Source organism: Capra hircus, chromosome 3 (genome assembly GCF_001704415.2).
Source record: "Capra hircus breed San Clemente chromosome 3, ASM170441v1, whole genome shotgun sequence".
Taxonomy (NCBI): domain Eukaryota; kingdom Metazoa; phylum Chordata; class Mammalia; order Artiodactyla; family Bovidae; genus Capra; species Capra hircus.
Window position 1 is genome coordinate 110,511,213 of NC_030810.1, and position 17,000 is coordinate 110,528,212.

The window sequence follows — 17,000 nt, forward strand, 5'->3', positions numbered from 1 at the left end:
GTTGGAGTATAAAGAAAGCTAAGCACCGAAGAATTGATGCTTTTCAACTGTGGTGTTGAAGACTCTTGAGAGTCCCTTGGACTGCAAGGAGATCCAACCAGTGCATCTGAAAGGAGATCAGTCCTGGGTGTTCATTGGAAGGACTGATGTTGAAGCTGAAACTCCAATAATTTGGCCACCTGATGTGAAGAGCTGACTCATTGGGAAAGACCCTGATGCTGGGAAAGATTGAGGGCAGGAGGAGAAGGGGATGACAGAGAATGAGATGGCTGGATGGCATCACCGACTCAATGGACATGGGTTTGGGTGAACTCCGGGAGTTGGTGATGGACAGGGAGGCCTGGTGTGCCGTGGTTCACGGGGTCGCAGAGTCAGACACAACTGAGCGACTGAACTGAACTGAAAACCTCTGGCAAAATACTGACTAGAAGTGGCTACAGCTGATATCCTTGTATTGTTCCTGATCCTTAAGTATGCTGTTAGCTGTAGATTTTTTGTGTAGTTGTACTTTACCAGATTGAGGATGTTCTCTTCTAGTCTAGCCAATGGCACCTTAACATTCCCAAACTGAACTCAACACTTGCTCTTTGCTCTACTTCTGTCACACTCAAATCTCTCAGTTGACACTATTATTCTCCTGTCTTAGATTGGAGTCCCTAGAAACAGAGTCCAAGAAAGGGATTCTGTGCAAGTGGTTTATTGAGGGAGTGCTCTCAAGTAAAACTGGTAATGGAGTGAGTGAAGCAAGATAGGACAAGAGGAAAAGTTAGGCAAAGATACAGGTTCAGCTGATAAGTTTAGCCTCCATTGGGAACTGTTGGCACATAAATGGCTCATCTGTTTCACCTTGAGGAAAGCAACAAGGAATTTTGTACCTTAGTATCATTTGCTGACAACAGAATTACTAATTACATATCATCACTGATAATGCAATCCCTATCAGAATCCTGACTGACTTCTGAACAGGAACTAATATCATACCATTGACTCTGGTGTTATCCCTGGGAAGGAACAACAAATTTCCAGGAAATTTCCAGAAGTGGCTTTTGTTGGCAAATAGTGATTCCCAAGAAGATGTAGCAGTGAGCTATTAGCAGACAACACTCACTTCCTGGTAAAGAGGCTCTGGACAGAGTACCAACAATGTCTACTATATTGGGGCCATTTGTGTTGTACATTAAGTTCTCTATATCTAAGCAGTTTCTCCGTAAGTCAAGTTAGTCACAATTTCTGGAAACACAAGGGGGACTGCAGTTGGTCCAGAAATTGCAGATGACATTCATCATCTTCCTTCAATGACACCTATTTCAGAGTCATCTTCTTGTTGACTACAATTTTTGTTAGTCTAGATGGCTTACCTCTGGGGTGATCCAGACCTTCACCCCTGAGCGTTCTGGGCCCCTGGAGATCATGCCCTCCCAGGCCGTAAGTGTTTAGCTATTTACAGTTAAAACTGAGCACAGGAGAACCAAAAGTTAACCCAGGGATTACATGTGCATCAAATACTTTTCTGCTTGTATTCATACTGTAAATGTGATCCTAACTCCTCGTAACAGAGCTAATTATCCCAGACAGTATGGCAACTTCTTTTTCTGCCTGATAATCTGCTGGCATTAGGAGCCCAAAGTGACCAGATGACAGCCATACCTTTAAGTTTATTAAGATTCTTACACTGTGCCTGGTAGAAGCATCTCCACTCTGGGAAACAGGAGCTCCAGACCCACAGAATGTAAAGTTGCAGGGACAAAGTACAAATGCCTCAAGTGGCTCACGGAAGCGATATTGAATAGGGTCACACCGATCTCCACCCCTTGGTTCCAGAACCCATGAATTCTACCTTTTGTGGATAAAGCACCCTATTATTGTCATGTAGGTTTATACTGTATTGTGAAGGACAGCACTCCATCCTTAATGGCACCACAAATGCACCTTTAAAAGGCCATCCCGCTACTCTACCAGGCCAGAAGCTTCTGGGTAAAAAGGTATTTGATAGAAGCAGTGGGCCCCGCTGTCAAGTGCCCATTACTGTACTTGCTTTGCCATTAACTGAGAATCTTGTTCCAAGGCATTCTTATGGAGGACCCAATGCCAGCAAATGGCTCAGGCACTTACAGGCAAAGCAAAATATATATCAGTCCTGATCAGAATGTTAAACTATTGCTTTTTCCAGAATGGAAAAGGTTTGATGTAATCAACTTGCCACTAAGTGGTGAGCTGTTCTCATTGAACAGTGGTACTTAACAAGGGGATCAGCACTGCTCTTTGATGCTGACAAGATAGACATTTAGAAACAGCAGAGCTCAGTCAGTCTGGGTAAGAAAGGAGTTCATGTTAACAGGCTGAAAAACAGCCTCCATTTCTGCCACCACGGAGATTCTATTTATAAACACACTATACACGAATCAGGGTAGCTGAAATCGTCCCAGCTAAATTATCCTATCCATACAGTTTATTTATTTAGTGAATACAAGTCCCACTTCTGGTGAATACAAGTCCCACTCTTACAGATCCACTTAAACACTCTTTACCAGACCCCATTTTCAGATCTTGCTCCTTTTGGGCCCTTGACCAACCAGCCCACTGACTCAGTTCATTTCTATCTTCGCCTCCAGCCACTTCTTTCTCCAAAGTGGATGGTCAAGTAAACTGCCTGAAGTCCTACTAATTGAGAGAATTTCCCCTCATCACTGTCTCTCAGGATTTAGGACCACTCAGGAAAAGGCTATTGAGAAGCAGCAGTCCTTACTTGGCTTAGTTTGCCCTAACATGATCAAACTAAGCCATCCACAAACCAGACTTGGACTTTTTCCTCCTCTGTCAAATGGTTGAAGGAATTCTTATGTTGCCATAGGTATGAGCTACAAGAAAGGTTTTAGTGCAACAGATATAGGTAATATGAAGGCCTGGGGCCCTTTTAATTACTTATGCCAAGTTTGCTTGGGCTTCTTCCAAAGTGAACAATTTCCACTGTAAAATATAGTTATTGTATCCACCCAATCTTATGACTTGGCATGTCTGACAATAACATGCTATTTATATGGGCAACTGGTCACATAGTCACTTGATATTTTGTGGACACTGAATTTCTCTCAGGACCTAACAGTATGCCAGGAGATGCTTTGCAATGGTGAAACTTTCTCTACTGCAGAAACAACCACCTTACTCCAGAACCCTAGAGATCTGTGCTGGAATTCTCCTACTGTGGATTGCCAGACAATTCACACATCTTTTCTTACCACAGGTACCTCTAGTACCATGGAACTTTCCAAGTGTTATGACCCAAGCAGCAGGACTGCTTGTATGGTAGTCTGGACCTGCTGTGAAGGCCATTATTGTATTCGTAAGCTCAGACTATGCTGCCTCCAAAACTGTAATATGCCTACCAAGGTCTTGTGCTTCTTAGGGTAAAAGGCGCAAGATACAATAACTTATATTTACCTTAGAAAGGATCACTGGACACGTAGAAACTTAACCAACATGGCAGGGCCCTGCATCTTTTGAAGAGTTTATCTTCTACCCTCTGGAGTGTATGTGTCTCAACAAGGAATCCAGAATAATTGACACTGTTCATCAGATCTGATTAGCACATCCTCAATACCTGAGTAGCATTAAGCTTAATAAGGGAAACAAATGGGATATATTACAGCATATCCAGATTCTTTTGGACTGTATGTGACAGGGAGAGGAAGAACTAACGTAACTCTGTATTAAAACCAAAACATATATTGTTGACCATCAACTGCAGCTCCAACTACTTCTGATACTTCCTCCTGATTTATATTGAAAGAACATACTCACTAGATTGGGAAACTTTTTGTTAAAAAAAAGGCCAAATAGTACACATTAAGAGCCACATACCTGTATCAGAGGCTGTGTCACTCTCCAGTAGATGTGTCCAGCCTCTTATGAGATGGCCCACAAGGGAGTGTGTTTCTCTCGTGGACTCAACATGTGTTTGCAGGTGAAGCATCTTGTTATCTTTACAAGCCAGAGATGAAGCTCATCCCATGTAAGATTTGTTGTGTTCAACCAGAATGCCAAGTCCTAGTTGTAAGGGCCAGAACAGACCCTACAGTTGTAAGGGTCAGGACTACTAACTGCGCAAGTTTACAGCAGTCCATTTTAGCCCACCGTATCTCACTCAGTGTTTGCAAGGCCAGATGGTGAGACTAAATGAGGATATGATGGGGACCAACACCCTGTACCCTTTTTAACTCTTAAAGAGTATAACTAATTGCTGCCATTTCCCCCAGAATGCAATAGTACTTATTTACTATTTTCGGCAGAGGTGGTGGTGTAGTTTTAGGGGTTCTACTTGGGCTTTCTGCCGACTGCCAAATATCTCCATTCGGATTACCTATGGCAACTGGAAAAATAACTATAGATTTTTGAACCCACTGTGAGACAGACTTGGGCAAGCACTCCATTTATTATCTGATCCCATATTTTCCTACTGTAATTGGGTTGGGGTCGGGGGATGCAGGGATGGGAGGTGTGTGGCAGTGCTTGTATTCCAACTAAAAAAATGTGGACAGTCTTCTTTCCTGAGTGTGTGGTTAACTAAGTAAATGATGTGGTCAGCTGAAGAGTTTAGTCTGAAGACTGTCTCAAGCCTAGAAACTGGGCAAGGAATTGTGACCTTTCATTGAAGTTACTGACCTCAGTCATCTGTTCGACCATTCTTGGCTACTCTTAATTATATGTAAATTGATTTATCCTCCTTGACTGTCTATCTATGGCCTCTAGGACTCACTTTCCATTAGTCTCCTCCTCTTTGACCATGCTGCCCTTACGGAAATTCATTCAGTCTGCTTCTGAGACTGAAGTGTTGCCATTTGGTCTCTGCTTTCAGAGGCAAATGCTAGGATCCTATCATCCCCACCACTACCAGGGAAACCAGTTCTTAAACATCCTCTTCCATCAGCCTCCACCCAGAGACAACCCTTCTTAACTTCTCAAACATGCTGGTGACCCCTTCATCAGGGCCTTTCCTTTATAAAAAATTTTCCCAAGGCCTTCCTGAAAAACAGGCAGCAGGTGGATTTTCCAGTGAAATATACATTCATTCTTGCATGCATACTTCTGCTAAGACTTTTGATCACTTCTCATATGGTCTGTCATCTTTACCTGATTTAGTGTGGGCCATCATTTCTCCTAAGCTCCCAAAAAGCCATCTCAATAGCATATTATAAGTGTCTCATGGGATCCCTGGGCTGTGGGTTCAATCCCTGGGTCAGGAAGAGCCCCTGGAAGAGGGCAGGGCAACCCACTCCAGCATTCTTGTGCCTGGTGAATCCTATGGACAGAGGAGCCTGGCAGGCTATAATCCATGGGGTCGCAAAGAGTTAGACACGACTGAGGAGATTTAGTACACACACATGGGGCCCTTACCAGGGTGTTCCAAAAATCATAGGAAATTGACCCCATTATCACAGTATTAACTTGATTCTTAATTCATTAAACCATCTAAACAACCACGAACTTGTTTTCTAATGTACAGAATTTTGGAACAAGGGGGCATTTCCTTTAAAGTCTGACAGCAGCATAAACACTTCATGCACAACTGAAAGCTAGGCTTTGTAATGGTTATTTTAAGTAGCAAAAGGCAGGCTAGAAAAATACCAGAAACTTCCTTACAGTGACACATTCTTGCTAAAGAAAAAGTTCATTAAAAGCAACATTCACATGGAACAAGTATAGAAATGTATCTATTTGGCTGATGCAGCTGTGGAGAGACTGAGGAGGGCTCCAGAGCAGAGCTACTCAGGTGGTTAGAAATTTGTGCTGGTCCGTGAGTAGTTTACCACTCTGTGACAAGAGTTAGAAATTCAGTTTTTAGACACTTTTTAGCATTTTATTTCTTCATATTTATTCATTTAGGCTGTGCCGTGTGGCATGTGGGATCTTAAATCCTTGACCAAGGATCAAACTGGTGCCCTATGTATTGGCAGTGTCGAGCCTTAACCACTGGACTATCAGGGAAGTCCCTACATTCTGACATTGCTATAATATCTGAATGCATAAGGAGTGGCTTTATCAGGCAGAAGGGATTTGGTCAATTTGGTGTTGTCAGACTTATATGGTGGGTAGCCCACAGTATGAACTGTGCATATGGAAAACATACTGGTGGGCAGAGGACAGGATACCTGTAAAACAAAACGCCTGGTCCTTTACCAGGGACCTTTACTAGTTTGAGAAAGACTGCTCTATCTTTCCATGAGCCCTAGAATAGTTCAAATAGTATTTTTGGAACAGACAGTAACCTGAGGCCAATCTATTCATGTGCAATCAAAATCAAAATGAATGTCTCAGGAATAAAACTAAGGTGGTACCTGTTTAGGTTCCTGGAGTAAGTCCTGGCCAGGCCGGCAGAAGTGAGAATGTGTAAAAGGAAACTGGCACATGGGTCAAGGGGCAGGGCCCTTTTGCCCTTCCCACCCCCCTTCCCATCCTCATTCAGTTTTTGGCTGGAGCTATAAGGAGAGAATTTTGGCCATTCATGTCCTGTGACCATCAGCACAGGTCTGCTTGTACTCTCCCATCTCTTGCAGAGGCGAGGAGTCTCAGACTCAGGCCTGGGCTCTTCCATACTCTAAGGTACAATAGCTGGACCTTCCTAAACAGCCTGAGGTCTTAAAAATATTTCCTTCCTCACCAATACCACAGAACGTGTGGGGGATCTTAAGGGGGGAAATGTCTTAACCCAAGGGAAAGTGTCATGTCAGGTGATCAGAGTGCCACAAATGGTGTAAGTAAAAATTTGCTCTGGTAGCTATTTTCTGAGTGCTGAACCAGGACAGCCAGCTGGTCTGAACCAGAGTATCCACCAACATGTGGTACACAAGATCTACAGATCCACTGGCTCTCATAGTGAAAAGCAAGGTCAGCTCCAGCAAAAAAAAATTTAGAAAACATGTTAATAATACATTACTAACATTAACATAATAATGTAAAATGTTAAAATACAATACCAATTGAAAGGCTTCAAAACCAGAGAAAATGAGGAAAGATGGTCATTCAGTCTACTCTGCCAACTGTGGTGCAGACTGAGCTGGGAAGAGACGTGATGGCAGAACCCAGCAATGTTAAGCCAACATACCTCACACAGCAGCTTAGAGAGGCTGAGGAAGATCAGGAAAAGAGTTGGATGAAATACAGGCTACTGTCCTCACTCAGAATATTTATTCGTCAGGAAAACGGGCGCAGGCTGCATCCCACCTCCCTTTCCCCAAGCTACCTCCCTGAATCAATGGGCAGCATTCAAAGAAATCAGAAGTGAGAATGTGTAAAAGAAAACTGTATGCAACTAGGGAAGAACAGTCATTCATTTCCTAGACATGACACTATAATTATACACGCCTGCCAGCGAGACAGCAGGGCTGGTGAGAGTGGTGGATGGACCGGAACAGGGGAAACAGGACAGGCCCTTTTTCCTCACAGTTTGGGCTCAGAGAAGGGTTGGAATGAAGAGGTATTTAAAGTAGAGAGATGAGAGGTGAGGTAGGGGGTAAAGGAAAGTCAAGGGCTGAGTTCACCCAGATCACATAGCATTAAAGAAAAAACCAGGGCAGCTGTTTGAGTTCTCAGGCTGGACAGGGAGCTGAGGACTCTGTACCTGGAGAGAGGAGAATTCCAGGGCTTCTCTTTCAACCTGTGATTAGATGCACTTACTTTGGAGAATTCACAACAGTCTGAAGGCAAGAGGGTGTGGTGACAGACCTACGGCCCCAGCCCAGGCTCAGTTTCTCTGCACTCATTCCCAAAGGCCCTGCTTAAGAGAAGTATAGAAATACAGAGTCTTAGGACTCTGTTCCTGCTCCCCACGTCCAAGAGAGGGAGGAGAGGCAAGGCATGAAGACCCCGGGTACAAAAGTGAACATCAGTGTGGCCCTGTGTAACATTACTTTGGGAGAGAGAAAAAGGTGCCTGCCCCAAGAGTTGCCTTCCTTTACTTGGAAGGTAGCTGGGCCTTTGCTAGCAGCAGCAACCACAATGGAAAGGGTTCACAGTAATGATCTGCAGAACAGGCCTTATTCCTACAAAGAGAAAAAGCCTCAGCTGGTATGGCAAAATCTTGGGTGGGATGACAGATGGCAGTGGGCAGCCACTCCGGTAGACGACACTCCTGCCTCAGTTCTCAGTAGTTCTGCTGACTCCAGACGTTCCCCCATGGCTGGGAATCAGGGAAGAAAGCGTGCTGTGTTTCACATGATCAGACACTGTTCACCATTGGCACCTGGTGGGCCCGATAGATTAAGGGCATCCAGGTCAAAGTTGAGGCCAGGAGGCTGGAGAAGAGATGAAGGGACTCAGATAACTCCTCCCATTTCAAAAAGTTAGAGCTTTTGAAGGTCTGTCCCCTGCAGCCACTATTATTACCTTGGGTGGAATCACTAAAGGTTACAGAATAATAGAAACTTGGGCTCAGATTAAAGTCTGCAAGATGGTATACTCACCATCTCCCCAGCAAGCTCTTTTGGAGGATGGCCCAAATCTTGTAGCTGGAAAATAAAGAAAGAGGAACACGAGATAAGACCATGCTTTGTGGCCTCCCCTGTGCTCCCTCCTCCACTTTGGTTTGGCAGTGTGGCCTCCTTTCAGGATCCGCCTGCAATGAACACTCAAGCAGACAGAAGCAGCGGGCAGACAGCAAACGGAGGCCTTACCTGCTGCATAAGATCCAGCACCACCTCAAAGCGAGCCTTCTGAGTGGCCTCAGTGTCTGTGGGGGTCTCTGCCTCAAACTGCTCACATATTTTGCCCATGACACTATGTTGTTCCTGATATTTTTCAAATTGCTCTGGAGGTAGAGAGTCTCGGTGAGCCTGCAACCATTCTGGATACTAAGTAAACAGAGAATGGGTGGTGAAGAATTAAGTGAAGAATGCATAAGTAAGGGTAATAAAATACAAAGAACACAAAGGGGCCAGAAACAGAGGAGAAGGAAAAACTAAATAAGTTCAGCATGAGAAGCAGCACTGACTTCAATCAATCATCACCTGGCTATGCTACCATTTATGGTAAACTTTTTCTGTGACGAGCCAGACAGTCAATATTTGAGGCTTTAAGGGCCACATATGGTTTCAGTCACAATATTCCTTCTTTTGTGTTTAACAACTTTAAAAAGTCTCTCCAGTAACACTATAAACCTTTTGATGCCAGAGACCATCATTTAAACTACTCTTAAAATTGTTCACAGCATAAAGTCAGTAAACCATCAGTGACATCTTGTTGGAGAAATGAATGAAATTGGAAATGCAAGAAGGAGTTGATCAGACAACAACAGAGTCTTAGACTAGTTTACAGAAAACTATTAATAGAGCTGAAGGATTTCTCCTTCTACCTTAAATATTCTCAGTAAAGTAGCTTTATTCTCTTGGAGACACAACTCCTCCCTAACTCTCCCCTTCCAAATAAATAATCAAAGGAAAAAAAAAAAAAAACAGATGAACTTGTACACTTGAGTTACTCTGTCTTTACAGTCTCTAAATAGACAAAGTAGCCCATGGGAATTGATACAATGAGGAATAAGGAGGAAAAGCATAAACAGAAGCTCACAAACCTTTTCTGTGATTTCCTTCAGTGATGGGTACAGCACATCCTTGGACAGTAGGTTCTGCATGATACTCTGCATGATGGGGAGGATGGTCCCTTCCCCATCCCCTTCGTCCATGCCCAGCCCTTCCATGGCCTTGGTCAGTTCCTCTTCTGACATGCCAGAGTTCTAGAAAGAACAGAAGAGAAATGAGCAAGTATACTACCTTCTTGGGACACTAACCAACTTTTCAGGTGGGAAAGAACTATTTAAACATGCCTGTAGCAAAATAAGCAAGAACAGACTTGAGATGACAGCCAAGAGAGTCTGTCTTTTGAGACTCTGCTGGTGAAATCTCTGTGAGTGGGACCCATGTGGTTCCCTATCTTCCCTCTCACCTGAAGGTCAGTGGCATTCTTGGCTAGTCCACTTAACGTCTCCTTTAGGCATGAGGTGAATTCTTGTTGGGAAGTCGCATCACTGCCTAGGAGAGATGAAAAGAACCTAGGTCATTTAGGATTTTAACTGTTTGCTTGCTTAAGACTGACCTGGTTACCAGCTTGGACATGGAGCATTTACTAGTGAATTACTACACTCCAAATCTTTGAATACTCTACGTTTATCTTCATAGTTATTTTCATAAATCTACATGGACTGTGTCTCAGTTTGTTCTCTACAATGACACCCACATTAACACTGATCTTTAAAATGATCACTTTTCAATAATCTTTTCTGTTACTTTCCAACCTATCTCACCCCTTTCATTAAACAGGGTCTCCTTTTTCCTTCCATCTCCTCCCCCATCCCATGGCAGTGGTATCATAATTACTGTCAACTTTTACAAAAAATTTTGGTGTTGTCAAGGGACAATAACCCAAGAGGTTTGTTCAGATATTTCCCACTGTTTCTCTTCCTTACCTACTCTCCCAGCAGCCTCTGAAAGCTTTTGGAACTGCTCTACCAGGTGGGGCTCTTCCTCAGCCAACTCTTTCATTGCTTTCTCAAACTCTGCAGTGGCTTGGGAAGCCAGCTCGCTGTCAAACAGTTCCTGGAAAAACTTCTCCTGGGAGGCGAAGAGGGCATCCTGCAGGGGAGAATGTGGCCAAAGCGCATCTCTTACTTGGCACCCCAGTGTGCATGGTTTCTGACAGAAGCCACAGGCAGTGGCTCTGGGAGGTGCAGTGCTTCCCTCCTACCCACCTCCATTGGGCATTCTGACTACTTGTCTTCATGAGAACAGCAAAAAGGCCTCTGGCCACTGAGGGAAGGCTATGGGCTGGTAGTCCCAATCCAACCATTTAAATCTGTTCTTTTCTTAAGGAACTTCCTTGAGATCCCTCTACTCAACCTCAAGTCCCTGTTTCACAAGGACTGAGGCCTGCAAGAGCACTCAGCAATGTGAGGCCAAGGCACCCTCCCCGACTCCCCTCTGGCCCACAAGGGCCTGCCCCACCTCTGCTTGGAGCTGCACGCCCATACCCTCCCCATCCCTTAAGTGGGTGGAATTTATACTTTGGCAGTGTCTCCTGGCGATCTCTTCTGGGGCCCTGAAGCATCAGGGGCCGTGGTGGTAGGAGGGGGTGCTGGGGAGGGTTTGGCCTTATCGAAATCATCAAGAGCACCTTCAGAGACAAGAGACACAGTGTATGTGTTGGTGATGGATGAGAATGCAAGGTTAGAGGGGTTTCTGAGCAAAGCATTAAGAAAACAATCTTTCAAGCTGCCAACCTTCCTAAAATGCTCTCCTTTTTCTGAGTCTCCCTCTCCTGACCCACTCCTCAATAAGCTTCTCCCTCCCCCTCCCCATTAACTAACGTATTGTAATCACAGGGGAAGTCTCTTAAAGTGTAAAAACATCTCTCAAAGCTGTAAGAGGACAGTTCATCTACACAATGCCTCTTTGCCATACTTTAATGGTTCCTAGAAATCCCATACAGATATTCAAGAGAAACAGAGAACACAGATGTCCTTAACCCCCCTAGAACTCACTCTGGAGCCCTACAAGGAATAATCTTTGGCAAGAGAGCAGAAGCCTTAAGATGTTTCACCCAGCTTCCCATGGGTCCTGGTACAAACTGAGGGACTCCATATTATACTCCACGGGAGGGCCCTGAACTCTCTTTTCTCTTTCAATTTAGGTCTCCCTCCCCAGAGTTGCTAGAGCTCCCTGTGGTCTCATCTCTGCAGACTCACACAGTCACTTAGCACTTCTCACCATTTCTGTTCATCTTTCTACCTGCCCACTCTGTGACTGAGCAAGAGACAATAAATATTCACCTCGACCCTGAAAAGCCTGTGTTCTCACCACCACTATATTTGCCAGGCCTAGGGGGAAAGACACCAGCCCCACTCTGGACAAGAAACCAAACCAGACAGGAGTGGATGGCAGGGCTGAGGAGGAAAAGTACAGCCACCTTCTTTCCAGAGTGAACTGTCTTCCCCTGAGGCTGTCTCATCCTGTTTTTCAAACTAATGGGAAGGGTTTGAGCTCTGACATGATGAAAGAACTGGAAAGGGGCCTGGTGGATGAAAGGACTGGGAGAAAAAAAGGAGTGTCTTTTCTGTTAAGGAGGGCAGGACAGTTCACAGAAGAACGCACTACAGGCTTCCTAATAGTTAATGGAAGCAATTCGTGGTTGTTCGGTTCGCTGCCCCCTGAGGACCAAATGCTGCTGCTGGTGGGGAGAAAGTCAGACTTCAGAACTTACTAATCTAAAGTAAGGGGAGTTTGGAGAGGGAGCGTGAAACGTCCTCTGGGTTAGCTTCCCCTCCGGCAGGGCGATCAACAGTGTGGGCCGTTCAGGGACCCAGAGAGAACTCCTCAACTACCGCTGCAGAGGAAGGAGAGGGTGACCCAGAGATTTTCTCGAGGGTCGCAGTCAGACTCTCCGCCCCCGTCCAGCCTTTGGAGAGCCTTTCTTACTCCGCCCCAAACATCGCAGGTTTACTTAACCCCCTGAATGGATCCTTACATCCGCCCTCTTTGGGGCTTTCCCATGACGGGCTCTTACTTTCCAGAAGCTCTTCCAATTCCCGGTCGGCTTCGGCCCGGACACCACCGTCCCCCTCAGCCGCGGCCATCTTGCCACCTCTGACTTGCCGTAGGAGGTGGGACTCCGAGGCTCCGCGCGCCCCGCCCCTGTGCCCGCCCCCTCTGCTCGCGCAACCAATGGTATTGTTGGTCCGTGCCGGGCCGCCATTTTTAAAGGGACAGGAGGCTCCGATTCCCACCCCCGCCACCCCTCTTCTTTCTACTGGCACGCTGACCTAACAGAGGTGAGTTTACTCTTACCTTCTGCCAGGTTTTTTTGTTTTTGTTTTTACTGGCCTGGCTTCCTTTCTTTCAACTTCCCACATTACCTGGCTTCCTTATTATTTTTTTCCAGAGCTGTGGGTATGCCAAATTGGGACAAACTGCCCACGAGCCACCAGAAGCTGTGCGTTTGTAATCAATAAGGAAGTTACGGCATACCCAACATGGTAGTTTTCTCTCACTTCAGTATTTTACTCATATGTCATCTTCTCTGAAATGCCTTCTTTGGCCTCACTAAATAAAACTGCAACCCTTCCCACACACATACGTATACAAATCCTGCCCACTTTCCCTCCGTTTCTCTCAAACCTTACCTCTATGTGACATACTATATGTTTTACTTATTTATCATTTTTATCTCCCGTTAAGCCCTTTGCAGTTTAAGCACGATGATGACAAGGATTTTCATCCGTCGTCTTCACTGCTGCATCCCTACCTCCATGGCTGGGGATTAAAATTTGGGCATTCATTGTCTACTCTTTGCTCTCTCAGATCCTAAAGAGGCATGTTTCTCTGCAGAATCTACTGGCTATCTCACATTCCCTGTACCCCATTAAAACTATCACAGGGTCACGAACTTAGAACTCGATATTAGTCTAATCAAATCGGGTAGAAAAGCGACTCTTGGACTTTGGATTAAGCAAAAAGGTACTGTAGAGTTCCTTCCCTGAACAGAAAAACATCTACTTGTGCTTTATTGACTACGCCAAAGCCTTTGACTCTGTGGTTCACAACAAACTGTGGAAAATTCTTCAAGAGATGGAAATACCAGACCACCTAACCTGCCTCCTGAGAAATCTGTATGCAGGTCAAGAAGCAACAGTTAGAACAGGACATGGAACAACAGAGTGGTTCCCAATAGGGAAAGGAATCCACCAAGGCTGTATATTGTCATCCTGCTTATTTAACTTATATGCAAAATACATCATGAGAAACGCTGGGCTGGATGAAACAGGAGCTGGAAACAAGATTGCCGGGAGAAATATCAATAACCTCAGGCATGCAGATGACACCACTCTTATGGCAGAAAGTGAAGAAGAACTAAAGAGCCTCTTTCACTTTCTTTTTTTTTTCTTTCACTTTCTTGATGAAAGTGAAACAGGAGAGTGAAAAAGTTGGCTTAAAACTCAATATTCAGAAAACTAAGATAATGCATCTGGTCCCATCTGCTGCTGCTGCTAAGTCGCTTCAGTCCTGTCTGACTCTGTGCGACCCCATAGACGGCAGTCCATCAGGCTCCCCTGTCCCTGGGATTCTCCAGGCAAGAACACTGGAGTAGGTTGCCATTTCCGTCTCCAGTGCATGAAAGTGAAGAGTGAAAGTGAAGTCGCTCAGTCGTGTGCGACTCTTAGTGACCCCATGGATTGCAGCCTACCAGGCTCCTCCATCCATAGGATTTTCCAGGCAAGAGTACTGGTCCCATCACTTCATGGCAAATAGATGGGAAACAAGGGAAACAGTGAGAGAATTTATTTTCTTGGGCTCCAGGATCACTGCAGACAGTGACTGCAGCCATCTGCAGTTGGCTTGCTCATTCGAAGAGGACACTTGCTCCTTGGAAGAGAAGCAATGACCAACCTAGACAGCATATTAAAAAGCAGAGATATTACTTTGCCACAAAGGTCCATCTAGTCAAAGCTATGGTTTTTCCAGTAATGTACAGATATGCAAGTTGGAGTATAAAGAAAGCTGAGCATTGAAGAATTGATGCTTTTGAACTGTGGCGTTGGAGAAGACTCTTGAGAGTCCCTTGGACTGCAAGGAGATCCAACCAGTCAATCCTAAAGGAAATCAGTCCTGAGTATTCACTGGAAGGACTGATGCTGAAGCGGAAACTCCAATACTTTGGCCACCTGATACGAAGAACTGACTCCTTGGGAAAGACCCTGATGCTGGGAAAGATTGAAGGCAGAGGGAGAAGGGGATGACAGAGGATGAGATGGTTGGATGCATCACCGACTCGATGGACATGAGTTTGAGCAAGCTTCTGGAGTTGGTGATGGACAGGGAAGCCTGCATGCTGCAGTCCATGGGGTCACTAAGAATTGGACATGACTGAGCGACTGAACTGAACTTCCCCGACCTATAGCCTTTGCTCTACACAAAAGTCAATCATGTGTAGTTGGGGGAGGCTCAGATAAAGACAACTCCAGACATCCCTTCCCTTCTCTGGAATTGTTCTATTTAGATCTGCCAGAATGCATCAACTGCCTAGACAAACCTACTTTACCACTTAGAGGGCATCTACTGGTGTTCAAGATCTTATGTGGGGCACCGTGGAGGACAGAGAGATAAATGAGGACCAGCCCTTGCTATTAAGGTAGTTGACTGGGCATTAGGCTGGAGGTATAGACATAGACACAGTAAGTATGGCCAAGGTCATTGTCTTATAAGAATTCAGGATAAAGTATCATAAAGTTTAAAAGGGAGAAACCACATCTAAATGAAAAAAGTCACTTCCTGACTTTCATCCTTAGCTTCCTAAACACGCTCGAGTACTATGTCAAGCACCAGATTAGGTACTTACTCTTTCCTTGACATATAAGGCACATACTTTTAAAGTCATACCTGTGCAAAACCTGCTGTGATCGTCCAAGCACACGTACTGTAACTTGGGAAAAACACTCTGAACCAGAAGTCAGAAGACCTAAATGCTAGCCTCAACTCCGTTATTGCTTTGTTCAAAACCTTTCTCCACTCTAGGACTCCTATTACAAATATGATTAAAAAAAAAAAATGAAAGTTGAAACTCTAAGGTTGTTTTCACATCTAAACTTCTGTAATCTAATTCTTCCCTGATTAATCTTTCTCCCCAATAGCTGTAATATCTATTCCAGGTTAACTCCAGACTGCTTACATGTGTCTCTCTAATACAACTGTAGTTATAACAAGCACATGTTACAGGTATTTCTATTGGCTTCACATTAATATAGTAATATAAGTATGCTAATAAGGAAAGTATCAGATAGTAAATGAATGGAGTTGAAAATTGGCATGATTGTTCTACTTCTTAAACTTGCTTTACTATTTTTTATGAATTTGTTTATTGGTTGCACGGGGTCTTTGTTGGTGTGAGCACTTTCTCTAGTTATGGAGAGCGGGGGGCTGCGCTTCAGTTGCGGTGCATGGCTTCTCTTGTGGAGCACACACTCTAGGTGTGCAGGTTCAATAGTTGTGGTGCATGGGCTTCATTGTTCCGTGGCATGTGCAGTCTTCCCAGACCAGGGATTGATCCCGTGTCTCCTGCATTGGCAGGCGGATTCCTATCCACTGTACCACCAGGGGAAGTCCATTAAACTTGTTTCACTACTGAAATGCCTAACACCTCATCTCAGTATTTACTCATCTCCTGCCTTTCATGTATAGTGAACACTGCTGCAAGAGTATTTTACAGCGTTTACTTTGTTTGTATCACTCTCTTGATTAAGGACAGTTTTGGTTCTCCACTGTTTATTCAGTTCAGTACAGTTGCTCAGTCGTGTCCGACTCTTTGCGACCCCATGAATCACAGCACGCCAGGCCTCCCTGTCCATCACCAACTCCCGGAGTTCACTCAAACTCATGTCCATCGAGTTGGTGATGCCATCCAGCCACCTCATCCTCTGTCGTCCTCTCCTCCTCCTGCCCCCAATCCCTGCCAGCATCAGAGTCTTTTCCAATGAGTCAACTCTTCGCATGAGGTGGCCAAAGTACTGGAGTTTCAGCTTCAGCATCAGTCCTTCCAAAGAAATCCCAGGGCTGATTTCCTTTAGGATGGACTGGTTGGATCTCCTTGCAGTCCAAGGGACTCTCAAGAGTCTTCTCCAACACCACAGTTCAAAAGCATCAATTCTTCAGCTCTCAGCTTTCTTCACAGTCTAACTCTCACATCCATACATGACCACTGGAAAAACCACAGCCTTGACTAGACGGACCTTTGTTGGCAAAGCAATCAGAACACTGCCGCAAGGGTATTTTACAGCTTTTTCTTTGTATTTTTCTCTTAAGGACATTTTTGGTTCTCCACTGTTTATTAACCAGCTTCAAATTCTTGTCTGGTATTCAATTATTTCACATTTATCCATTGTTTCCCAGTTGGTGATGGACAGGGAGGCCTGGCGTGCTGCAGTCCATGGGGTGGCAAAGAGTTAGACATGACTAAGCTGAACTGAG

At 44.8% G+C, this 17,000-nt stretch overlaps 1 protein-coding gene across 1 annotated transcript; it reads right to left on the reverse strand.

Annotated features, from left to right (window-relative positions):
• PEX19 (peroxisomal biogenesis factor 19) lies at positions 7,161 to 12,635 on the reverse strand. Its single transcript, XM_005677224.3, has 8 exons — positions 12,547 to 12,635; positions 11,048 to 11,157; positions 10,454 to 10,619; positions 9,934 to 10,019; positions 9,563 to 9,724; positions 8,667 to 8,843; positions 8,457 to 8,501; positions 7,161 to 8,288 (listed from the first exon to the last, which is right to left on the reverse strand). The coding sequence occupies exons 1-8, from the start codon at positions 12,614 to 12,616 to the stop codon at positions 8,205 to 8,207; spliced, it is 900 nt and encodes a 299-aa protein (XP_005677281.1). The 5' UTR covers positions 12,617 to 12,635; the 3' UTR covers positions 7,161 to 8,204.